The sequence below is a fragment of the Argiope bruennichi genome, chromosome X2 (assembly GCF_947563725.1).
Source record: "Argiope bruennichi chromosome X2, qqArgBrue1.1, whole genome shotgun sequence".
Lineage (NCBI taxonomy): Eukaryota > Metazoa > Arthropoda > Arachnida > Araneae > Araneidae > Argiope > Argiope bruennichi.
In genome coordinates, this window is record NC_079163.1 from 42171453 (window position 1) to 42195039 (window position 23587).

The 23587-nt window shown below is 32.8% G+C and overlaps 1 protein-coding gene and 1 long non-coding RNA gene across 2 annotated transcripts; one reads left to right on the plus strand and one right to left on the minus strand.

Annotated features, from left to right (window-relative positions):
* The first annotated feature begins 3726 nt into the window (after positions 1-3726).
* LOC129959711 (uncharacterized) lies at positions 3727-7548 on the plus strand. Its single transcript, XM_056072601.1, has 2 exons — positions 3727-5994; positions 6184-7548. The coding sequence occupies exons 1-2, from the start codon at positions 3727-3729 to the stop codon at positions 7546-7548; spliced, it is 3633 nt and encodes a 1210-aa protein (XP_055928576.1).
* Positions 7549-10997: 3449 nt separating this feature from the next.
* LOC129960545 (uncharacterized) lies at positions 10998-16063 on the minus strand. The gene is made up of 4 exons (XR_008783620.1): positions 15920-16063; positions 15047-15122; positions 14172-14236; positions 10998-11076 (listed from the first exon to the last, which is right to left on the minus strand). It is a non-coding gene; the product is annotated as an uncharacterized LOC129960545 (long non-coding RNA).
* Between the last annotated feature and the right edge of the window lie 7524 nt (positions 16064-23587).

Here is a 23587-nt window from a genome sequence, read left to right on the forward strand (position 1 = left end):
GTCTTCGCACTTCCTGTGAAGCCTCACACTTTCCAGCGATGTCAAGGCTCCGATAAATTTCAGTGATATGCAATTCAATGATACGATAATTCCAAGAATAACCGGTCCGTTCACTTCAGTGGGTAAGGGACTTTCCCTATGCATGATTGAACTCTTGTTAGAGAGCTTCCATTGGACAGATCGTATCGATTGTTACTTTCTAACGAGATCCAAGACCTGTAATCGGAATATCACCAGTAAGATCGTATCAAGAAATTTGAATCCGCTTTGAAAAGTATTGATCACTGGTATTTGTCACTTTTTGATATTATTTACGTAATAACCGCTCGTAAAATATTCGTCATTCCTATTAAAATCAGATAATTTTTTTTTTAATTATTTGTGTGAGCAGTTATATGTAGCAAATTCCCATAATCTAACAAAACATATTATTATTGATTATATATATAATAATTATATTTAAGTTTATAACCAATAAAACAGTTTGTTAAAATATTAATAAAAGACAATATTATTATATTTCGATCGAAATTATTTTCAGAATTTCGAATTAAATTTTGAAAACGTTAAAATGAAAAATAATTGAAAATGTTCATCTTTGTTAAATAAATTTTAAATTGTTGAAGGTGATTAAGGTTTCAATCAGCTCCAATAATCAATATTATTATGTACTAAGTGTTCCATTCTTCTTTCTATTCAGGTGATAGTAATTGCCATTTACCATGATCTTTCGTGGCGGAGGAAGAAAAGATTTTATTTCGTTTTATACACAGAAAACAATTGAAGGAGTTGCTTAGAGGAGAAAAAAAATGAGGAGGCCCAAGTCACAAATATTCCTATTACTTTCGATTTTAGATAACATTAAATAGTCATTTAGACCGTACGATATAATTTTCGATATTAATAAGTTTTGTATGGATTGCGATGTTCCTCAGGTATCGTTCTAATCATTTAATTATGGTTCAAAATTCCTATTTCCATATAAAAACAGACATAGGATAAATTCTAAACGAGATGTCATTTTTACTAGATAAATTTGAATCCCTTTTTGAATCACGAAATTTTAATAGTCCTATTCTGGTGGAATCGATAATAGTAATCTTTGTGTCATATCTTTCTTTGGAGAATTTCTGATTAAAAATTTATTCAAATTTCAAGAGGATGATCCATCACTTACGGCAACATGTATTTAAATTATTCACTCTAAAATTTGGGATGCCAAGACACCTGGTTTAAAGGTTGAAACCATTGCGAAACTGGGAAATAATTATTTCGCACTTTCATATACTATTTTGTACCATTCATTTCAGGTTTGCTTTTGTTGTATAAAATTATATCAGTTTTGGCAAAAAAGGAATTAGAAAATTTTACGATCCTTTGAAATTAATCAACAATGCAATCATTATGAAATTGAATTAAAAATAATTTTTTTTTCTGAACCAAACTATAGTCTGTGTAATTTCAGTAAGCGTTTCAAGGACACTCGTTTTCCGTACTATTCTCTCTTTCTCCTTCTCTATTGCCATGGTTTCGACAAAGCTTGTTTTTTTCCACTCCAGTACGTTTCAGTAAGGTCGTTAAGCTGGCAGTACTTTAACAGCTGGGCAATAAAAAAAAAAGATTGACAGTGTTATCTGCCTCAACATTGAGTCGCAGACAACGGTACCTAGGTAAAAAAACCGACCTGGAACCACCCAGAGAAAATATATAGACTATAATTGTTGGATACCAGGCCTTAACTGTAACCAGTTTTAACTGTGAAGAACTTTCCCTTCTCACCACCAGGGGTTTGTTGACTTCCTTTCCTCTCGATTTGGCGGCAACCAACGAACGCGTTTTATACTCTTCTAACTTGTAAATATATTCTTAATCATGTAACCTATAATCAAGTAACTATTAAAATAATATCTTAAAGAGAAGTTCCCCATGTTAATGAGTCATACAGTCACTGAACCTGCCACTAATTAGATATTTGAGATTTTCAGCTGCAGATGGAGACAACAACACCAGTATGTAAACAAAAAGAGATTCCAACCAACAAAACAAAGGTAAGCGCATTTACTTGCCTTTAATTTAGAGATTGTTCGTGTTGGAATATTATTTGGCATCCCTGCCGGGATAATTGGTGTGGTTTATTCCAATTTAGAGCTGAAAAATATATATTAGAATTTTGAACTGATTTATTATTATTATTGAATTTATATATTATTGAATCTTACTGAATATAAATTTCGAACTGTTCAATTCTAAAAATGGATGATAAAAGTGGCAGGTTAAGAAAGAAACGGGGAGTATTGAGAACATCTGTTACCAAAATTTGTAAAACTATTGAAACAGAACTAACGAAAACAGATGTAAATGTCGATATGTTAGAAGAAATGTTAGAGCAGCTTGCGGTTGAGTCAAGTGAATTAAAGAATCTAGATTCACAAATTGAAGAATTCGTTTCCGAGGACAAATTAAAAAAAGGAAGTAAAAGAAGTATCGGAATACACCCAAAAAATTATAACTTGGAAATTTAGAGCGACCAAAAAAATTCGCGAACGAACAAAAAATGTTGATTCTTTGAATGTTCCAAATTCCTGTTATAAAGAATCATCGAACATTAAATTGCCAAAACTTGCGATATCTAAATTCTACGGGCAATCAAGTTTATGGCTTTCATTTTGGAACTCCTTTGAATCAGCCATACATGAAAATGATTCATTAAGTGAAGTCAGTAAATTTAATTACTTAAAAGCACACCTAGGTGGTTCTGCCCTTAGTACCATAGAAGGATTTGCATTTACACCAGAAAATTACGAAATCGCCATAAAATTACTTAAAGAACGCTTCGGAAGATCAGATGTTCTCATTAATACCCATTTGAATAATTTACTGCGTATCTGCCCATTAAAGAACTCAGATGATATTGTATCATTCAGAAAAATGTTTGATAATATACAGACAGAAATCCGATCTCTTGAATCTCTTAATGTTTTGAAAGAAACCTACGAAAACCTACTTTGCCCAATCCTGTTAAAATGCCTTCCCCCCGATCTCGTTTTAGAATATAATAAAAACATGAAATCGGATAAATATGAAATAGATGAATTGCTCGACTTCCAGTCTCTTCAGCTGAAAGCAAAAGAACGATCGTTAATGTATGCTTCTCCCGTGAGTTCGAAAAAAGAAAAGTATTCATTTCACCCGTTGCGTTATGACTCATCGAGCGGAAAAATAAATAATCCTAGATGTTCCACTGCAAAGAGATTTAGCAGTTCAGAATTGATTAGTTCTGAAGTAAAAATAAAAACACCGGAATGCTTATTCTGCAATAAATTTCATGATGTTGTTGATTGTGAATACGTACGTACTTTAAGTTTGGGAGAACGGAAACGTATACTGTCTAAAAAAGCTGCGTGTTTTATTTGTGCAAAGCAATTTCATGTTGCTAAATTTTGTAGGTCAAAAATAGTTTGTACTCTCTGTGGTAAAAAACATTTATCCATATTATGCAATCAAGATAATTCTGTTCCGAAAAATAATACCCATTTTAATGAAAGTAAGGATGAGAATAATCTTTTAAATGAAAATTTCGCGTTGGCGAATAATTTATGTTACAGGGAGGTTTATCTGCAGACTTTAATTGTTAGCGTCGAAAATAATGATTTAAAACACTATGTTAGATCGATCATTGACCTCGGGAGCCAGAGGTCGTATGTCAGCAAATACATAGCGGATGTAATGAAATTGAAGTGTCTTGGGGAACAAACGGTGACTCATGGACTTTTCGGAGGACTGAAAAGGCGGGAAAACCACAAGATGTATTCCATTAAATTGCGTAATACAGAAAATAATTTCTGTTGTAATGTAGAAGTAATGGATCAGAATAAAATTTGCACTTCTCTTCCCAAATTAGATTCTAAAAACATCGAAGAAGTAAAACAATTGGGTATATTTGTTAGTGATATTTGCTTAGATGAAAATCTTTGTTTGTATGAAAACGATCCCAAGGAGATTCACATATTATTAGGGGCAGATACGGCAGCCAGATTATTTACAGGAGAAATTAAAAAACTTTCGCCTGATCTAATTGCGATGAACACCAAGTTAGGGTGGACAGTTATTGGAAGATCAGGAATTAATAAAAATGATAGTTCCAGCACGCTAATGTCGCTACTTGTCAACGACGTAAATATATCCGATCTTTGGAGGCTTGATACATTGAATATCAATGACCCTGCGGAAACTCAAAGTAGAAAAGAACTAGAAGAAGCGGCTAAGGAACATTTTGAACGCAGTGTAACACGAGATAACGAGGGGCGCTACATTGTCAGTCTACCGTGGATACATGATCATCCACCTCTTCCTGATGGCAGAAAGTTAGCTGAACGAAGACTTAACAGTTGTATTAAAGCCTTAGAACGTGTCGAGAAGCTGGCCGATTATGATGATGTTTTTCAGGATTGGCAGAATGAGGGTATCATTGAAGAAGTTGATCCTATGCAAGAAATCAAAGAAGGACAGCATTTCTTACCTCACCATCCTGTCTTCAAGGAGAATTCGACGACCAAAGTTCGACCCGTTTTTGATGGTTCAGCTAAAGAAAAGAATACACCTTCTATTAATGACTGCCTCGAAAAGGGACCAAATCTTGTAGAACTCATTCCATCTCTCATAAATCGCTTTCGTGTTGAAAAATATGGAGTGATATCTGACATTAAGAAGGCCTTTCTGCAAATTGGATTACAAGAACGAGATAGACCATATCTCAGATTTTTATGGAAGGATAGAAGAAAAGACGGAAATATCAAGATCCTGCAGCACAAAAGAGTTGTGTTCGGAATCTCCTCCAGTCCTTTCCTTCTAGGAGCTACATTAGAACTTCATTTAAAAAACGCCCCAGATCATCTCAAGGAAACAGCCCAGCAACTTATGAGGTCCTTCTACGTTGATAATTGTGTTTTCAGCGTCAACAGAAGAGAAGAACTCGCTAGATTTATTTCGGAATCACAAGCACTATTATCTACTGCCAAGTTTGAACTTCGAGGGTGGGAGCATTCTCCTACTGATGACAAAACTGAAGAAAGGCAAGAAGACCGAAAGGTTCCAGTTCTTGGGCTTCTGTGGAATTTACCAAAGGACACTATATCTCTAGATTTGAAAAGTTTGATGAAAGAAGATAAAGGACCTATTACAAAAAGAAAAATCCTGTCAACCGTTCATCGAATCTTTGATCCGATAGGATTTTCTTGTCCAGTGACTCTAGAGCCCAAATCTTTGTTGCAGGAATGCTGGAAATTGGGTCTGTCCTGGGATGCTGAACTCCCTCTGCTGATAACTGAAAGATTCGAACGCTGGAAGATGAAGTTACCGAAATTGAATGATCTTGAAATACCAAGATGTGTACGTGAGGACTTTGCAGAAGATTCCAAATTTTCCATCCATGTTTTTTGTGACGCAAGTCAGAGTGCCTACGCTACATGTATCTTCTTGAGAGCTGAATCTGCTGATAGCACGTCGTGCCAGTTAATACAAGCTAGAAATAGAGTTGCTCCTTTGAAAAAGATCTCTATTCCACGCCTAGAACTTTTGTCCTGTACTATTGGTGCTAGATTGGCAAAAGCAACCATATCCGAACTTGGACTTGAGAACATACCAATCTTCTACTGGTCTGACTCTATGAATGCTTTGTATTGGATCAAAAGAAATGAGAATTGGGCCACGTTTGTTTACAACAGGGTACTGGAAATCCGTAAACTCACCAATCCTGAAGACTGGAGGCACATAAGTGGAACATTAAACCCAGCTGACCTTCCATCACGAGGTTCCAATGCAGAGGAACTTGTGAAATCTCTTTGGTGGAAGGGTCCAAATTGGCTGAGAATGCCTATAGAAGATTGGCCTGTTTCGGAAACTATGCCAGATTTCGACGTTGTAAACTCCGAAAAAAGAAAATCTATTGTGTCTGTCACTAACACCACGACAGAGCAATTAGAGTACTTTTCTAAGGTATCTTCTTTCCGAAAAATGACCAGAATCACGGCTTGGATTTTTCGTTTTTATAAAAATGCTAAAACCCAGAAAAAAGAAAGAAAATTCGGTACCCTAGATTTTGAAGAAGTAGAGGCTGCAGAAAAGTACATTTTAAAACAAGTTCAAAGTCAATGTTTTTTGGGGAATGAAAAACTGAACTTACAGACATTCCTGGATTCAGATGGTTTATTAAGAGTAAAGACCAAAATTTCTCAAAGAAGTGATCTACCAACATTTAGATTTCCAATTTTGCTGCCTTCAAAGCATGATGTTATTGGAAAACTTATTTTTGAAAAGCATGTTGAACTTAGTCATGCTGGGATACAGATTTTGATGTCGAGTTTAAGAGAGAATTATTGGATCTTAAAAAGCAGGAAGACAATACGTCAAGTAATAAGGAATTGTGTAATATGTCAACGTTTTTCATCTCGGCCATTAGAAGTAGCAAGTGCTCCACTACCCGAAGATCGCGTCAGAGATGCTTATGTTTTTGAAGTAGTAGGAGTTGACTTGTGCGGACCACTATATTTGAAAAACAAAAGCAAATGTTGGGCTGTACTTTTTACATGCGCAGTCTATCGCGCAGTCCACATCGAGCTGGTAACTAGTTTATCAACAGATAGTTTTATTCTAGCTTTACGAAGGTTTATTTCTAGAAGAGGAAGACCAGCTACAATTTATTCAGATAATGGAACCAACTTAGTGGGTACTTCTAATGAGCTGAAATCTGTTGATTGGGTGAAAATACAAGAATATGCCTCAGTAAAGAAAATCCTATGGAAATTCAACCCCCCATCAGCCCCATGGTGGGGCGGATTTTGGGAAAGGCTTATAGGTATGTTGAAATCTATCTTAAGAAAAATTCTTGGAAAGGCCTCCTTACAATTTGAAGAATTGTACACTGTACTATGTGATGCTGAGGGCATTATAAATTCAAGACCTTTGACATACTTAAGTGAAGACAATGAGGACCTTATAGCATTAACACCTGCTATGTTTTTACAAGATGTAAAAGAAATAGGAGTTCCAGATATAGATCAAATAGATGCTAAGAGAATGAATAAAAGATTCTTCTACAGGCAAAAAGTGTGTCAAGATCTCAGAAAACGTTTCAGAATCGAATATCTTGGACATCTTAGAGACTTTTCAAAGATTCGTAATGAATCTAAAATTAAAGAAGGAGACATTGTTCTCATCGGTGATAGTAACGTCAAGCGAATAAATTGGCCTTTGGGAAGAGTCATCAAATTATATCTTGGAAAAGACAAGAAAGTTCGTCTCGTGGAAGTCCAGACCAAATCTGGGTCTTTCCTACGTCCAATCCAGAGACTTTTTCCTCTTGAGGTCAGCCAAAGTGAAAAATCTGCTATCCCGTGTCTCCCAAAGAGTGATTCTCCATCCACAATGATGATTCCTGATGGTACACCTACCTCTAGTGACTCTCATGCTGTTTCAGATGTGAGACAACCAAGAAGATCCCGTTATGGCCGGCTTTTAAAGCCCAATGCTCTCCTAGACTCATTGGTTTGAGTATCTAAAGTCTTTACGAAACTCAAAGGTGGGAGAGTGTTGGATACCAGGCCTTAACTGTAACCAGTTTTAACTGTGAAGAACTTTCCCTTCTCACCACCAGGGGTTTGTTGACTTCCTTTCCTCTCGATTTGGCGGCAACCAACGAACGCGTTTTATACTCTTCTAACTTGTAAATATATTCTTAATCATGTAACCTATAATCAAGTAACTATTAAAATAATATCTTAAAGAGAAGTTCCCCATGTTAATGAGTCATACAGTCACTGAACCTGCCACTAATTAGATATTTGAGATTTTCAGCTGCAGATGGAGACAACAACACCAGTATGTAAACAAAAAGAGATTCCAACCAACAAAACAAAGGTAAGCGCATTTACTTGCCTTTAATTTAGAGATTGTTCGTGTTGGAATAATAATAAAAGATGCATTCTATATAGAGAGCGCTAACGCCTGAGGGTAACCTTTCAGAAAGTCTTCAGACCGGATTTATCATTTCTTTCTTTTTGAATGAAAAGTAACATGTATTTCTAACCTGTTTGAATTGAGTGTTCTTAAAATGCGGAGTCATCGAAGGTGTATTTTTGATTAAGATTATATTAACTTATATATATATATAAATTTTCACGGAGAAATTAATAGTTAAAACCTTGCTGTTTTGTGTAATATGGCATTTTTTGCAATAAATTCCTTTTTTTTTTTTACCAATTGAAAGTAATGCTACTCGAAAAAAGAAAATGTTCATTGATTACATTTCTTTCCTTCATTATAATAAATATTCTGTTATTTGAATATGTTTCTTTTCATCATTGTAATATTGTATTATTTTAAGTTGAAAATGTTTGATTTTTCTCACCATATTCAGATTAGTATTCTCTATGGATGCCAGTTATTACGTAGAAATAAATTCTACACTGTCGGTCCTAGAATGTTGAGCTTTGGCCTGATTATTCGTACATTATCATGAGAGTAATTTGAAAAATTAGCCAAAATATAAGTTTAAATGATCCTGCTATTTAATTCGTTCTGTAAATACAGTTACTAGAAGGATGCTAGTGATTCGAAAAACGATGATTATATTCTTCCACAACCAGGACGGCATTACGATTATATACAGAACAAATCAACTTATCTAAACTTTCCTTATTACTGAATATATCATTTTTTCAGAGAGCAAGCAAATAATTTTACTTTCTTAGACGGCTTTCTAGTGCTTCTTCTAGATGTGTTAAATGTCCAGTTTCTCAAGTTTTTTCCACCTTTATTTTATAGAATCAAAGTTGCAACTGACGACTAATTAAAGTGAGCAATCTTATGCATTATTAGTAAATTTCTTTAAGGTTATGATAATTGGATGATGTACTACTAGAAAATTAATTGAATGTGACAATTTTTATTTCTTGAATAAATATTTCAGAAACAAACGTTTTCATTGAAATTGGCGATTAGTCCCTCTAAAATTAAAAATGAGCATATCTCTGCAAATTTTGCATATAAAACATGAAACTGGGCGTGGATAGATGAAGGAAAGAATCTTAATTTTCTCCTAGAGTTAGTATTTAGGGAAATAAAACTCGTTTCACTTTTCGTGGGTCATCATTAAATATATATATATGTATTCAGTGGTCTCCTATAAAATTGCATTTATTTGTGTATAAATATAAATGTACGCACATGCAAATTTTACAAAAAAATCAAAATGTTCAACTAACTTTCGAAAAGTCGTCATTTAGAGGATTAAAAAAATAGTTTATGAATTCTGACTTTTAAGTTCGTCTCGATAAATAAATAATTTTATATATATATATATATATATATATATATATATATATATATATATATATATATATATATAAAGGATTGTTTTTTTTTTTAAGTAATTTTCAGCTCACAAACCCGATTCATGGATCTGATCTGCCGAGACTGCTTAATCGTATTACGCAATTTCAGCTTTAAAGAAACTTAAGGATTAAAATTATTGAAGTTAAAAGTAAAGAATTATTTTAAAATACTGTGTTTAGAAGAATGAAATGAAATATTTTGCAGATTCTTTGTCTGGATATGTTGCTGAATGAAACTCTCCTAAGACATTTTTATATTAACCCTTTATTTATTGAGGGTACTCTTAAATCTCCTCATTTTTCTCTTGGCATACAGCATTAATATAAATACTTTGAAACCCTCTGGGTCATTATAGTCCAGTTTCACAAAGCTTTATTTTCAGTTCATGGATGGCAGCACATGTGTGCGGCACTATTTGGAATAAATGTCTCATTAAGAGGAAGATATGAAATGAATGCTTTTAGGGAAGTTGAGCCAAGACAGCATTCAAAGTGTGTAGAATGTAATATATTCCTGTTTATAAATGATAATTTTTTTTTTCTAAAATCATAAGAAATCTGCTTTCTGATCACAAGAAAAAGTGATAAATAAAAAATATTGAAAAATGTTTTCTATATTTTGCGCAAAATTATTTAATAAATGTATTGTTTAATTTTTTATATCTTCCAAATTACGATTGAAATTTCAAATATTACTCTAATATTTGACATTTTAATGGTAAAAATACAATATTTACATTACGGGTCTTCATAGGGAATTCGTTTAAAATGCTGAAGGAGCCATTTATAATTAGTCAATGTTAATCCAATTTCTCATCAGAATGTTTGCTTCTATTTCACGCTGCTCTCTTACTGCTAAGAGAAGTATGTCTCTTTGCTCTAATTCTGCAATGGATGATGATGAATAGCTTTAACAAAGGCAAGATGGTGAAAAATAAATTAAGACAAAGAACAACAACAACAGCAAAATAAAGACAAAAAATCAAGACGATTAAAAATTCCAGACATTGCTTTTTAAAGTGAAAATTAACATCACTTCAAGAAGCAGAATCCGAATTTGTTAATTAACTTGTCTCTTTTTTTCCTTCATTTTCTTAATTATTATTAAATCATTTATTTGATCAAATACTTTGTGTAATTTTGTTGAAATATATAAAGAAACATGTACAGTGGTACCTTGCGTAATAAGCGTAATTCGTTCTAGAATCTTATTCGAAAGAACGCTACATCCTCGTTACGCAGAAAAAAAATATCTATCCAGAGAAAACCATGTAAAATAGGTCAATCCTTCCCGTTACACACACACAATATATATATATATATATATTACTATTTTTAATACATGCCTTTTTTTTACAATAAAACCGTCTAAAGACATTGGTCTTAGGATACACTTTGAAATTTGGCGAAAATGAAGCACAGCATTATTAGTAAATTAATTAGAGTGTGTATAGCTACTACCTTATCAGGCTGATAAGACAGTAGCTTTCAGCATTGCCTTTATTTCACTGGAATGCTGCTACTCTGTTGAAGCTATTATTTTCTTTTTTCCAGATCAAATCTCCTCTGCAACTTCTTGCTACGGTACAGAACACACTTCCATAAATTTTTCCGGAGTTCTTTTTATATTCTTCCGTCAGCTCAATGATGTCGTTGCTATCCATCTTTGGCCACATAATCATGATTTCTATTTTTCAGAAGGAAAAAAATTGAATTCGTATGCGTAAAATATAGTTTATACCTTCTTCCATAATTCAAAGTCAGACGTATAGGAAGATACATAAAAATTCCATCTGAATACCATTAAGATCCAGAAGAATATCGGCATTGAAGTAAGTTGAATTCAGTACTTCTCTAAAAGAAGCTGAAAGACGAGAGGTTTCCTATAAGAATCTGTTTAATTTTGATGTACTAAGAATTAGGATTTTTTTTTTTTTTTTTTGCACTATAATTCTGTTTCTTTGTTACATTTTGTCATTACCACAAAACATAATTATGATATCACACATCGTAACTAAATCTTTCATTTATTGTTCACTTGGTGTCAAATCGTGCTTGGTTTGTAATTTCGCTACAATTCAACTTAATTTTATTGCAACATAAAGATATCTCTCTACAGAGATTACATATTCATTTGAACTTCAAATAAAAACTGATGTTCAATATACATTTTCATTTTTTCAATCATTGAAAAAAATTACTATCTGCCTTTTATTTACAAAACTGTTTAATAATTGCGTGAATATTTAAGAAATTATTTGCAAATTACTACCATTTCATTTTATTTATAGCATGATAAGTCTAATTTTTATTATTTGGAGGCATTTTTTTTAATTGATAGGTGTTTACTTTTATTTTGTTTTGTTAAATGCTTAGAATGAATTGCTGTCTTTTTTAAATGGATTTGATTATTTGTCACATTTTATATGATACCAAGTATCATAAATGATTTACATGAATATTAAATTGGACTTTATGCCACTAATAACTTAAACAATCTGATTGATTTTGCTCCTAGGTCAACATATTGGCCTAATATTATAAAAATATGTGTAATTTTGATTTACTAAGAATATGGAATAATTAATTTTTTGAACAATAAGTTTGTTTCTTTGATACATTTCGACAGATACCTTATATCAAATATAATTTACTTAATTATTATATAACGCATTTTCAGTTAATGTCTCGTTAATTCTTCATTTGCTGTCAAATCATGTTGCTATAAATAAAATGAATCGGCTGTAACTCAGAAAATCTTTATTATTGCCTACTTCACTTACTTCGTACTATTTGGTGGTGTGAAAATTTGGATATGAAGCATAGCTCAGGTATTTCCCTCGTCATTTGACCATACTTAAAAATCAGGAATTAACACAATCAGTATTATGGAATTGGAAATCATTTTTTCCACTCAAATTCACAAACAATTGTTTCCCTCGTATGAAATTCAAATGTTGTTAAATCTAATGATCAATTAATAATTAAATCCTGGAAATATTTGAGTAGTATACTATCATTAAGAGCGTACAAGTGTTTAAAATTTTTTGAAAACTCATTTTCATTTTTTTCAAAACTTATTTTCATTTTTCAATTATAGACAAAAATTACATTCTGCATTATATTTACACAACTGTTTAATAATTGTGTGAATATTTAAGAAATTATTTACAAATTACTATCATTTCATTTTATTTATAGCTTGATGAGTCTAATTTTTATTATTTGGCTGCATTTTTTTTTTTAATTTCATAGGTGTTTGCTTTTATTTTTTGTTGTTAAATGCTTAGAATGAATTGCTCTCTTTTTTAAATGGATTTGATTATTTGTCACATTTTATATGTTACCAAGTATCATAAATGATTTACATGAATATTAAATTCGATTTTATGCCACTAATAACTTAAACAATCTGATTGATTTTGCTCCTAGGTCAACAGATTGGTCTAATATTTTAAAAATCTTTTTAGTTTTGATTTACTAAGAATTTGAAATAATTAACTTTTTGCACAATAAGTTTGTGTTTTTGGTACATTTCGACAGATACCACAAATCAAAGATAATTTCCTTAATTGTTATATAACACATTTTTGGTGAATGTCTCGTAAATTGTTCATTTGGTTTCAAATCATGTTCAGTTTTTAATTCCACTAAAATTCAACTTCATTCCATTGCAATATAAAATTTCTCTCTATGCAGATTACATAAGCATTTGATCTTGGAATAAAAACTCATGTTCAATACAAATTTTCATTTTCCAATTATTGATTTAAATTACATACAGCCATTTTATTCACAAAAGCAATTAATAATTGTACATTTAAGTAATCAGTTGCAAATGATTATCATTTCCTTTTGTTTATAGCACGAAAATTCTGGGTAGTTTCAGGCTGTGGAAAATGTTTTCCATAAAAGTTAAGGTTTGTATATTTTTCTACTAAAAACATTCTCCATTTTTCAATTTGATTTTCTGTTATTATTTGTAATTAGATACCAAGGATAAGATACAAGAATATTAAAATGGAATTCATACCATTTATAGCTTAATAATAATTTGATTTATTTTGCTTCTAAGCCAACAAATTGACCTAATATCATAAAAATATATTTAGTTTTGATTCAATAAGTATTTGATTTTTTATTTATTTATTTATTTTTTGCTCAATAAGTTTGTTTTTATACATATTGAATAATCCAACATAACTAAACTAACTTGCATAGTTATTATTTTTCCCATCCTTGATGACGTCATTTATTGTTCATATGGTGCTTAAACTTCATTCAGTTTTTAATTTCTGCTTTGAAAATGCAGCGTTATTCAATTGCAATATGAAGTGTTCTCACCATGTAGTTTACATATTCATTTGGTCTTGGAATAAAAACTGATGTTCAACTCACATTTTCGTTTTCCAATTATTGATATGAATAGCATACTCCCACTGTATTCAAACAACAATTTACTAGTTGTATCAATGTATAACATGAGTTTAGTAGTTGTATAACATGAGAATAATGAGATTCAATATTCAATTGCTGCTGCATAAAGAATGAAAAATACAAATAGTAAATGGAAAGAAGCAATCAACATTGATTCTATACCATAACTTCATGACTTGTTGTATCAAGACTTATTTCTAGAATTCATGAACAAAGGTACAATTTATAATTTAAGTTACTTTTTTCTGATCCCTCACATTAGAACACATTTATTTATAAACAAAAAATGGTAATGAAATTTAAAAAACCCCTGAAAATATGAAAGACACACAAAAATATACACACCTGAATAATGCCTTAAGATAAGTTTAGCTCTTTCTTTGCATTACCGCTTTCATAACTTTTCATACCTAAAAAAAGAAATGCAAAAAAAAATTTCAACATGCAGTATTGTTCAAAAATGTAAGCCACAAACACATTAGGCCATAAATAATTATTTTTAAAAATTCATACAATTAAAAATGTACACATTAAAATCCCAATCTGAGTTTTTCGAAATACAGATTAATTATTAAGTTCATCAGAAAAAAGGCAGACTTCATTCTGAACTGACATTAGTATGTATCAGAGATTTCAGATATAATTAAAATTGAAATGCAATAACAACTCAGTATACTTTTCGTGATATGCCAAAAAAATAAACTTTACATTTTGAAATACCTTATATCCTAAAAAAGCAGTATTTTCAGTTTTTAATTTTATAAAAAGGCTGAGAAATGAATATACTGGAATGAGAAACATAATCAGTCCTAATAACACACAGAAAAATTCGAATATTTGAAATCAAAAGACATAGTCTTAGAAGTATTTTCTTTAAGACAAACATTTTAAGTGAACGGTACAATTAGGAGTAAACTATTAAAACGAGAAAAATGAGATCTAATATTCCGTTGCAGTAGCATCAAGCATAAAGAATGAAAAACACAAATAGAAAGTGGCAAGAAGCAAAAAAACTTTGATTTTATGCCATAAGTTCATGACTTGTTGTATGAAGACACATTTCTTGAATTCATGAGCAAAGGTCTAATTTATAATGCATGTTATTTTTTTTTCTGATCCCTTAAATTAGAACACATTTAAATATGAACCCAAAGTGGTAATGAAATAAAAAAATAAAATAAAATAAAACTTGAAAATATGAAAGATAAAAATATACACACCTGCCTCTTAATGTCTTAAGATTAGTTTAGCTCCTTTTTTGCATTTCAACTAAGTTCCTATCATAAATTTTCATACCTACAAAAGGAAATGCAAAAAATGTTTATATTCATCAAGCAGTATTGTTAAAGAAATGTTAAACAGAAACACATTAGGCCATAAATAATTATTTTTTAAAATTAATACAATTAAATATTTACACATCAAATCTCAATCTCAGTTTTTCGAAATACAGATTAATTATTAATTTCATCAGAAAGAAAGCCGATTTCATTCTGCATTGACATTAGTATGTAACAGAGATTGTAGATATAATTAAAATTCAAATGTAATAACAACTGAGCATACTTTTCTTAATATGCCAAAAAAATAAACTTTACATTTTGAAATACCTTATATACTAAAAAAGCAATATTTTCAGTTTTTAATTTTATAAAAAGACTAAGAAATAATACACTGGAATAAAAAACATAATCAGTCTTAATAACACACAGAAATGTTCGAATGTTTCTAATGAAAAGAAATAGTCTTATATGTATTTTCTTCAATACAAACATTTAAAGTGAACGGTACAAATAAAAGAAATATTAAAATGAGAATAATGAGATCGATCATTCTGTTGCAGTAGCAACAAGCATAAAGAATGAAAAATACATATAGAAAGTGGTAAGAAGCAAAAAAAATTGATTTTGTACCATAAGTTCATAATTTGTTGTAACATTTCCTGAATTCATGAACAAAGGTCCAATTTATAATTCATGTTACTTTTTTCTGATCCCTTACATTAGAACACATTTAATATGAACACAAAGTGTTAATTAAATAAAAAAAAAATCTTGAAAATATGAAAGAAAAACAAAAATATACACACCTACCTCTTAATGTCTTCAGATTAGCTTAGTGGTGTAGCAATTTGGTTATAGCGAGGACCGAACACGCAATGTTTGGCTTCGTAGCCGAGTAATATGACCACAAGACAGAAGTAATTACCCATGTTTCGTAGTTGTTGTCTGGCTTATAAAGCGTCACCACATTACTACCCCTCGAGAGAGTCGGAGTTGAGACAAACAATATTTTGTCCTGTTTCTTGCTGATATTAGTGGGGATATTGGATGTTGCGCCTTACCCATCTTTTTTGTCTGAATATTTATCAGCTTTTTTTATGCTCAGTTATATATTATTACGAATAATGATTTGATGTATCATTTCTCGAATTCTGAACAAAATGTGGTAATTAAATTTTTTAAAAAAACTTAAAAATATTAAAGAAAAACAAAAAAATACACACCTGCCTCTTTATGTCGTAAGATAAGTTATTTAGCTCATTCTTTGCATTTCAACTAAGTCCCTATAATAACTTTTCATACCTATAAAAGGAAATACAAAAAAAAAAAAAAAATGTTTATATTCAACATGTGGTATTGTTAAAGAAATGTAAAACACAAACACATTAGGCCATAAATAATTATTTTTAAAAATTGATAAAATTAAATATTTACACATCAAATCCCAATCTCAGTTTATTCAAAGGCCCACCAAGGTTAAAAAATTAAGTCCTAAGCGAAAACGCATAAGTCCCAAGTGATTACCAGCATCTTAGAAACGTAAAGTCAGCACAAGTCCAAAGCGTCCACCCACACCTAAGAAACGGATATCCACAGCTCTTCCAAGAAAAAAAAACCAAGAACCAGGAAACCATCTAAAAAAGTTGCCAAAATCAAGAATACTGTAAAATTAATAAATCAAGCTGATAAATAATAAGCCAATAAATAAATCAAGCTGATAAATAATCAACCAAAAAATAAATAAATAAAGCTGATAAATATTCAGACAATAAAAATTGGTAAATATTCAGACAATAAAAATGGGTAAAACGCAACAGCCAATATCACCACTAATAACAGCAAAATACAGGACAAAATATCGTTCTTTTCACCTCCGCTGCACTGGAGGAAGAGTAATGTGGTGATCAACGTTAATCAAAACTGAGTCCAATATCGAAGAACTCATCTTTAAGTCCCCAACCTTAATGGCAAACGATTGCCACAATTGTGGCAAACATACTCTATTTCGAAAGAAATATTAAGCCAGCTATTCTCAACCTGTGGATCGCGCCCCCCTAGGGGGGCGCGAGAATATCCAAGAGAAAATATTATTTTAAAAAATTGGTTAACTGACTGAAAGGAAAGCACATATACACATACAAAACAAAATACATTTTGACATATTTAATAATTTATTAAAGTAAAACAACTTGCTCAGTCAAAACATGCTAAATTAAAAAAAAATTTAATAATTATTAGTGACTTTCTTGGGCGTGTCTTGCGAAGCAAAGTTTTTCGAAGGAAGGCTTAGTGTTAGAAATACCCACTCTCAGTTCTGCTTTTAAATTTTGTCTTCAAAGAAGCCACAGCAGAAAATCCAGTTTCACAGAAGTTGGATGTTGAAAATGGTAATAGAATGTGAAATGCCTTTTTTTTTAGTGCAGAAAAGTCATCCTTACTCCTGTTCAAAATTCAAATAGCGATTTATTACTAAATTGTCTTTTAGTTTCCCCACTTATCATGAAGTCTATGAATTTTTTTTTCCTCATCAATTGAGAGTCCTTCGAGAGTCTTATGAAATGGATCCCTAACCCACTCGTAACTTGCTATCAGTTTGTCGTCAGCAAGAAAATACTTTTTAAAATTCTTTACCAGCATGGCTAAAAGATTTTCAATGGTTACAAAACAACTTTTACATGTTATTCTTCTGCCTTGTTAGTACAATGATCCACATTTGCAATCATTGTTAGGTTTTTTGCTTTAAATTTCTGCTCCACAATTCCAATTTTCTACAAAAAGCATTAACTTTATCACTCGTATCCAACATATGTGTATTTGCTCCTTGGAGTTGAAGATTCAAGTTATTTAATTTTTCGAATATGTCTACAAAGTACCTCAATTTCATCACAAATAAACCATTGCCAAAATTCTCGGCCTCCGGTCTGTTTTCTTCTGCAAGGAAATTGGCGATTTCTTCTCTTTATTCATAAACACGTTGCAAAAATTTCCCATGTCATGACCATCTTGCCTCGCAGTAAAATAGTAATGCTGAATGTACTGAAACCCATGTCTTTACAAAGTGCGGAAAAGATTCTCGATTTGAGGGGTCTCATTTATATATAATTTACTACGATTACAACCGTAGTTAACACAATATTCAGACAAGGACTCAGCTTTCGAAGCCAAAGCTTCTCTGTCTCACGCAACTTCGAGAAAAGCTGACACCGTATATCTTCGGCTATATCGCCCATTCAACACGAGTGACAGTATCATTTCAAAGGGATATGAACTGCAATTGTTTTAAAAAATTATCTCCAAACATAGTTTCTACAATCTCAATTGCTGCTGGCAAAATAAGCTCTTCATCAAAGGTGTGAGGTTTTTTTACATCTGGCTATTTTATATGAACTTCGTAAGATGCAATTAAAGCTTGTTTATTCACAGACAAAGTTTCTTTAAAAATGATTTTTGCGTTTTATATGATTTTAATTTTAATTCGAAGAATTATCTAGGTTTGTTGACGTACTCATTATGAAGCGTTTCCAAATGTCGTTTAAGTTTATTAGGTTTCATGCTGCCTGCGGCCACCATTTTTGAGCAAACGGTACACGGGGCCTTTCTTCTTCATTTACTTCAGCACTGGTAAACACAAAATTTAAGTATTCTTGAGAATATTTTCTTGATTTTATTTTCGGAACCACGCTCGTCTGTGTACTTGTTAATGCTTGACTATCGTTTAATACTTACTTACTTCCACTTAAAAATTTATCCATGAGTCTGCATAAATCTACTGCCGTGAATATTTAATATGGTGAATTGCAATTAACACGAAAATATATATAACATACACATTCACTGTAGATTCGATAGTGATAAAAGGATCGACTCGAATGAGACTGGCTGGAATTGAAACTTGCATTATCGAACATTTTCCTTCTTCCTATAAGAAAACATTTGCTCCGCGCATGCTCGAGACGATATAGGTCGTGTTTATTCCCTTCCACAAACATTGCTTATTTTTTTCACTTTTGTTTAGTCATGCTTCTTTTTTATTTCTTTTATTATTCGAAAAAATGTATTCCCAGTTTCTAAATTTAGCTCACCCCATCTAGATTAACTTTCATTAACGAATTTTTTTACTTTCATATTCTTTTAACGTTATCTCCCAGTTTGGCTTTCATTTCAAATATAATATTTATATTTTCCCCGCTTTCATTCTCTTCATCTATCGCCGGCTTGTCCAAAATGCAAGATGTGGTTTCTCGCCAACGTTGGCTCGCTTTTACTCTTGTTTTGGCAGTTAGTTAAAAATAATTTAAAAACAAAATCCACAATACTCAATATACATTATTGTTGTATACATTAAGGGGGGCGCGATGAAAATTATGATTGAAAACTGGGCCGCAAATACTGAAAGGTTGAGAAACGCTGTATTAAGCAAATCCAATCTTAATAACACAGAGATATTACTCAGATACAATTTATAACTATCAGAACTGCAACAGGCCCATCTTAGCTAGAAATAAAAATAATTTAAAATTGTATACCAGTAATACTTTATAATTTCAGTTCACTTCGCTATCCTGAAATGAATGTATCTCACCACAAATGTTAGTCACATTTTTATTTTATTCATCGTTTTGTACCATATACATTTGTATGAATTTACTTATTATCTTTTTAGTTCATTCTCTTTTAGCGATATGGGATGTGCTAGGATAGAACCTGGCACCTTGTGGTTAGCAGTCCAGTAACTAAACCATTCTACCAAAACAGCTGCTGGGGTAGAAGAGCTGTTACTGGCTTATATGCTATTCACCACATTCTTAAAGTTGCTGTTTCAAACTTCACCATAAATTATTAGTGCTCATAAGAACCTTACAACTATGAAAAGTAATAACGACCTTTGTTGCTTTTCCCCATATTTCACCATTTCAGGCAAATGAAGGTATTCAGTTATTTCCTTAGGCCGCGATTGCAACGCAATTCCATTAAAATTCTCTATATTTACCCCATAAATAATCTAAATATTATTTTTAATTAATTAATTATATCAAAATTTGCAATAATAAAAAAATATGTACCTAATTAAAATGACGTTAGAGCTTTATTGGCTCATCCAAACTAGTTCCAATTAATTTTAACTTTCCGCACGTCTCCGTACTGCGTCGTAACACATTCCACAATAAATACATGTATCAAGTACGCCTTAAAAGAATACGTTACTGCGCATACCACTTCACGCAGAGTTTACCAGAAAGAACCGTGAGGAGATTGATTTGCCGACATGAAAGGTAAACAAATTGGCGACATCTTGACCTTCCATAGTAAGGTAAGAACCCCGCACCGTTTGACTAGATCCTTCAATTGATGCTTGGTTTTCGAATAACAGGAGCTAAGAAAGGATTTTTCAAAATTTAAATTAGATCTTTAATGAAATAAAAATTAATTGAAATTTTATGATTTAAGTCAATAATTAGCATATTATTTTACAAAACTATTTTATACTACTTTAAAATCTAAATAATATATCATGAATTTTTAATAACATAATTTAATAAATAACATAATTTAAAATTATGTTATTTATTAATTATGAAATTATTAATTAAATTAAATTTAATTAAATAACATAATAACATTTTAATAACATAATTTAATAAATAATATAGCAAAAGTTCATAATTTAAAAGTAATTTTTGCATTCTCTTAATGTTAAAGTTGCATGCTAATTTTCATTCATCTAGCTCTTCCCATTTTTTTACTTTCCGTGTATATAGACTGAGAGACAGAATCTTATTGAGGAGAAAATAAAATTGCACTCTCTCAAAGTCAAAAAATTTTAATGAGAGAGTTAAATTTTTTGAAAAGAACAATTTTTTTCTGTCTATATTTGGTATACAAATATATATATATATATATATATATATATATATATATATATATATATATATATACACTCAAGAGCCAAAACATTATGACCACCTGTCAATAACAAATTGGCCCACCTTTGGCGCGCAACACAGGCGCGCCCACCTTTGGCGATTCAACCCGCCTTGGCATGGATGCCACAAGTCCTTGGTAGATGGCCGGAGACAGATTGTACCAAATGTTTAAGCAACGGTCATGCAAATCCGAGATATTGCGAATTTGGCGGTCTTTGAACTCTGAGCTGCCGTCCCATGTCATCCCAAAGGTGTTCTATCGGATTGATATCCGGTGAGTTAGACGGCCAGGACATTAACTGGAATTCAGCATCATGTTCCTGGAACCACTCCAACACAATTTTAGCCTTGTTACACGGGGCGTTGTCCTGTTGGAACATTCCCTTTCCAGCTGGAAAAACAGAGGCTATGTAAGGGTGCAACTGGTCCGCAATGATGTTCAAATACCCTGTAGCATTCATGGTATGCTCTACCACAACCATGGGTCCCAGAGACGCCCAAGAGAATGTCCCCCAAAGCACAATACCGCCACCACCGGCCTGTGTATGACCTACTGTACATTGAGGGAGCAACTGTTCGCCTTTAAGACGGCGTATCCTGACACGGCCATCGGCGTGATGCATGACAAACCGTGATTCATCTGACCAGGCAACTGTCTCCCACCGATCCATGGACCAGTCTCAATGTTCCCGGGCCTAGCGCAGGCGCAGTTGGCGATGACGCTTAGTCAGCAAAGGCACACGAGTGGGACGTTTTCTGCGTAGCCCCATATCCAACAGTGTGCTCCGATACTATTCTACTTGGCCCTGCATTGTATTGGGCTGTCAGCTGAGCCACTGTCTGGCTCCGGTTTTGCGTAACCATGCGAGGCAGTCTCCGACGACCTTTTTCTTTGATAGCGTGTGGACGTCCAACACCATGTCGTCTACTGCTGCTTTCACCGTCATTCATTCACTTTGCATAAGTACTAACAACTGTAGATCGCACACAACCCACGAGTCGTGCAGTTTTGGAAATACTTGATCCGAGTCATTACAATCTGCCCTCTATCAAAGTCGCTTAGATCCGCAGCCTTTCCCATCACACACAGAAGTAAGTGAAAGAATGATTCTTCAGAGATTTGGCGATTATGGAGCACCGCCTCGCGAAGTGAGGCTATCCCCTTCCTTACAACGGTTGAGACCTTGCGTCTTAGTATGCCTTGAACTGGTGACAAACTGAGGTCGAGATGGTTCTTCGCAGTGACCAGGGAGCAGAGACTGGGAGTGGGAGAGGGGGTGAGTTCTCTTGACCAATGGAAAAGCAGCAAATCTGTGGAGTAGGAGTGGGTGAGGTTTTCTGGATTTTCCGAGTTCCGAGGGTCAGGTGGTGGTTTATCTATTTTACGAGTTCAACGAATCAGGAGTTTGCTAAGTGCAGGTGGGCGGGAGTGTTGAAGCTTATTCTAGAAGTGCTTTGAGGAGTATGAGTTTCCGTTCTTCTTTGGACTTCGATTCTTTTAATTTGGCTGCTATTGTCAGAAGGCCTAGTTTCCTGATTTCTTTAAATGCTTCTATTATACTATGGATTTCTGAGATATCCGGGTATGGGCTGCTGTTGTTGGGTTGAACTCAGATGGTTTCCTTTGGTTCCTGGGCCACTGTTGGTATGTAGATGGGGTTTGAGTTATTTCGGGATTACTTTCTGGGATTCTTTTTCTGAGGGTCTCAGCATATGATCTTCTGGTTCCTGTTGTAGATGGGTAGGCAGGACACCCCTTCCACGAAGCTAGATGTCCTATCCCTTTGCAATTTATACAGACTGGCTCCGGAATTCTTTCTTTAATGCTTCAGTCCACCGTCAAGTGGTTTCCATTGCATTTAATGCAGCGCGGATTGCACCTGCAATTCCGCGCGCTGTGATGAAAGCCAGAACATCTAAAACACATCGTGGCTTTGGCTGGTTTCCTATAGGTTTCAATCCTAACCCTCATGTAGGACAGGTGGTTTATGTTGTATATATTATTGTAGTTTCCTACTTTTTAAAAAATCTTAATCAGGAATATGGGGTGAAAGGTCTGGGTTCTAAAGATTTTTAGTTGCGAGATCCGTACTACTGAGAAATTTTGTTCTTCTAGTTCCCTTTTGAGTTCGTCTTTGTTGTGGTTTCCTGGTAGCCCTTTGATGATAACTTTAATTGGTCTATTGGTGGGATCTTCGGAGAATATATATTCTTTTTTCTTTTTATTGAGGATTTCTATGATGCCTAGTCTGTCCGACTCTGAAGTTGTAGTTATCTTGATGAATCCATTAGTGAGCTTATAATCTGTAACCAGGATATTTTCTGCAGATCTCTTGTAGGATTAGATTGTAGTCTTCAGTTAGTTTTAGGTGGATAGGGGGAGATTCTTTAGTTGAATGTTGGATCTCGTCTTCCAGGATCTGAAATTTGTTGGCTGTATCTATTGCTGTGTTATCTATTGAGTTTCTTCTTTTTGCTCCGTGTTTCTTGTCAACTGGTTGAAAGGGCTGTCCCGTTTCCATCTCGACTTGATTTTCAGGGTCAGTTGGAATGG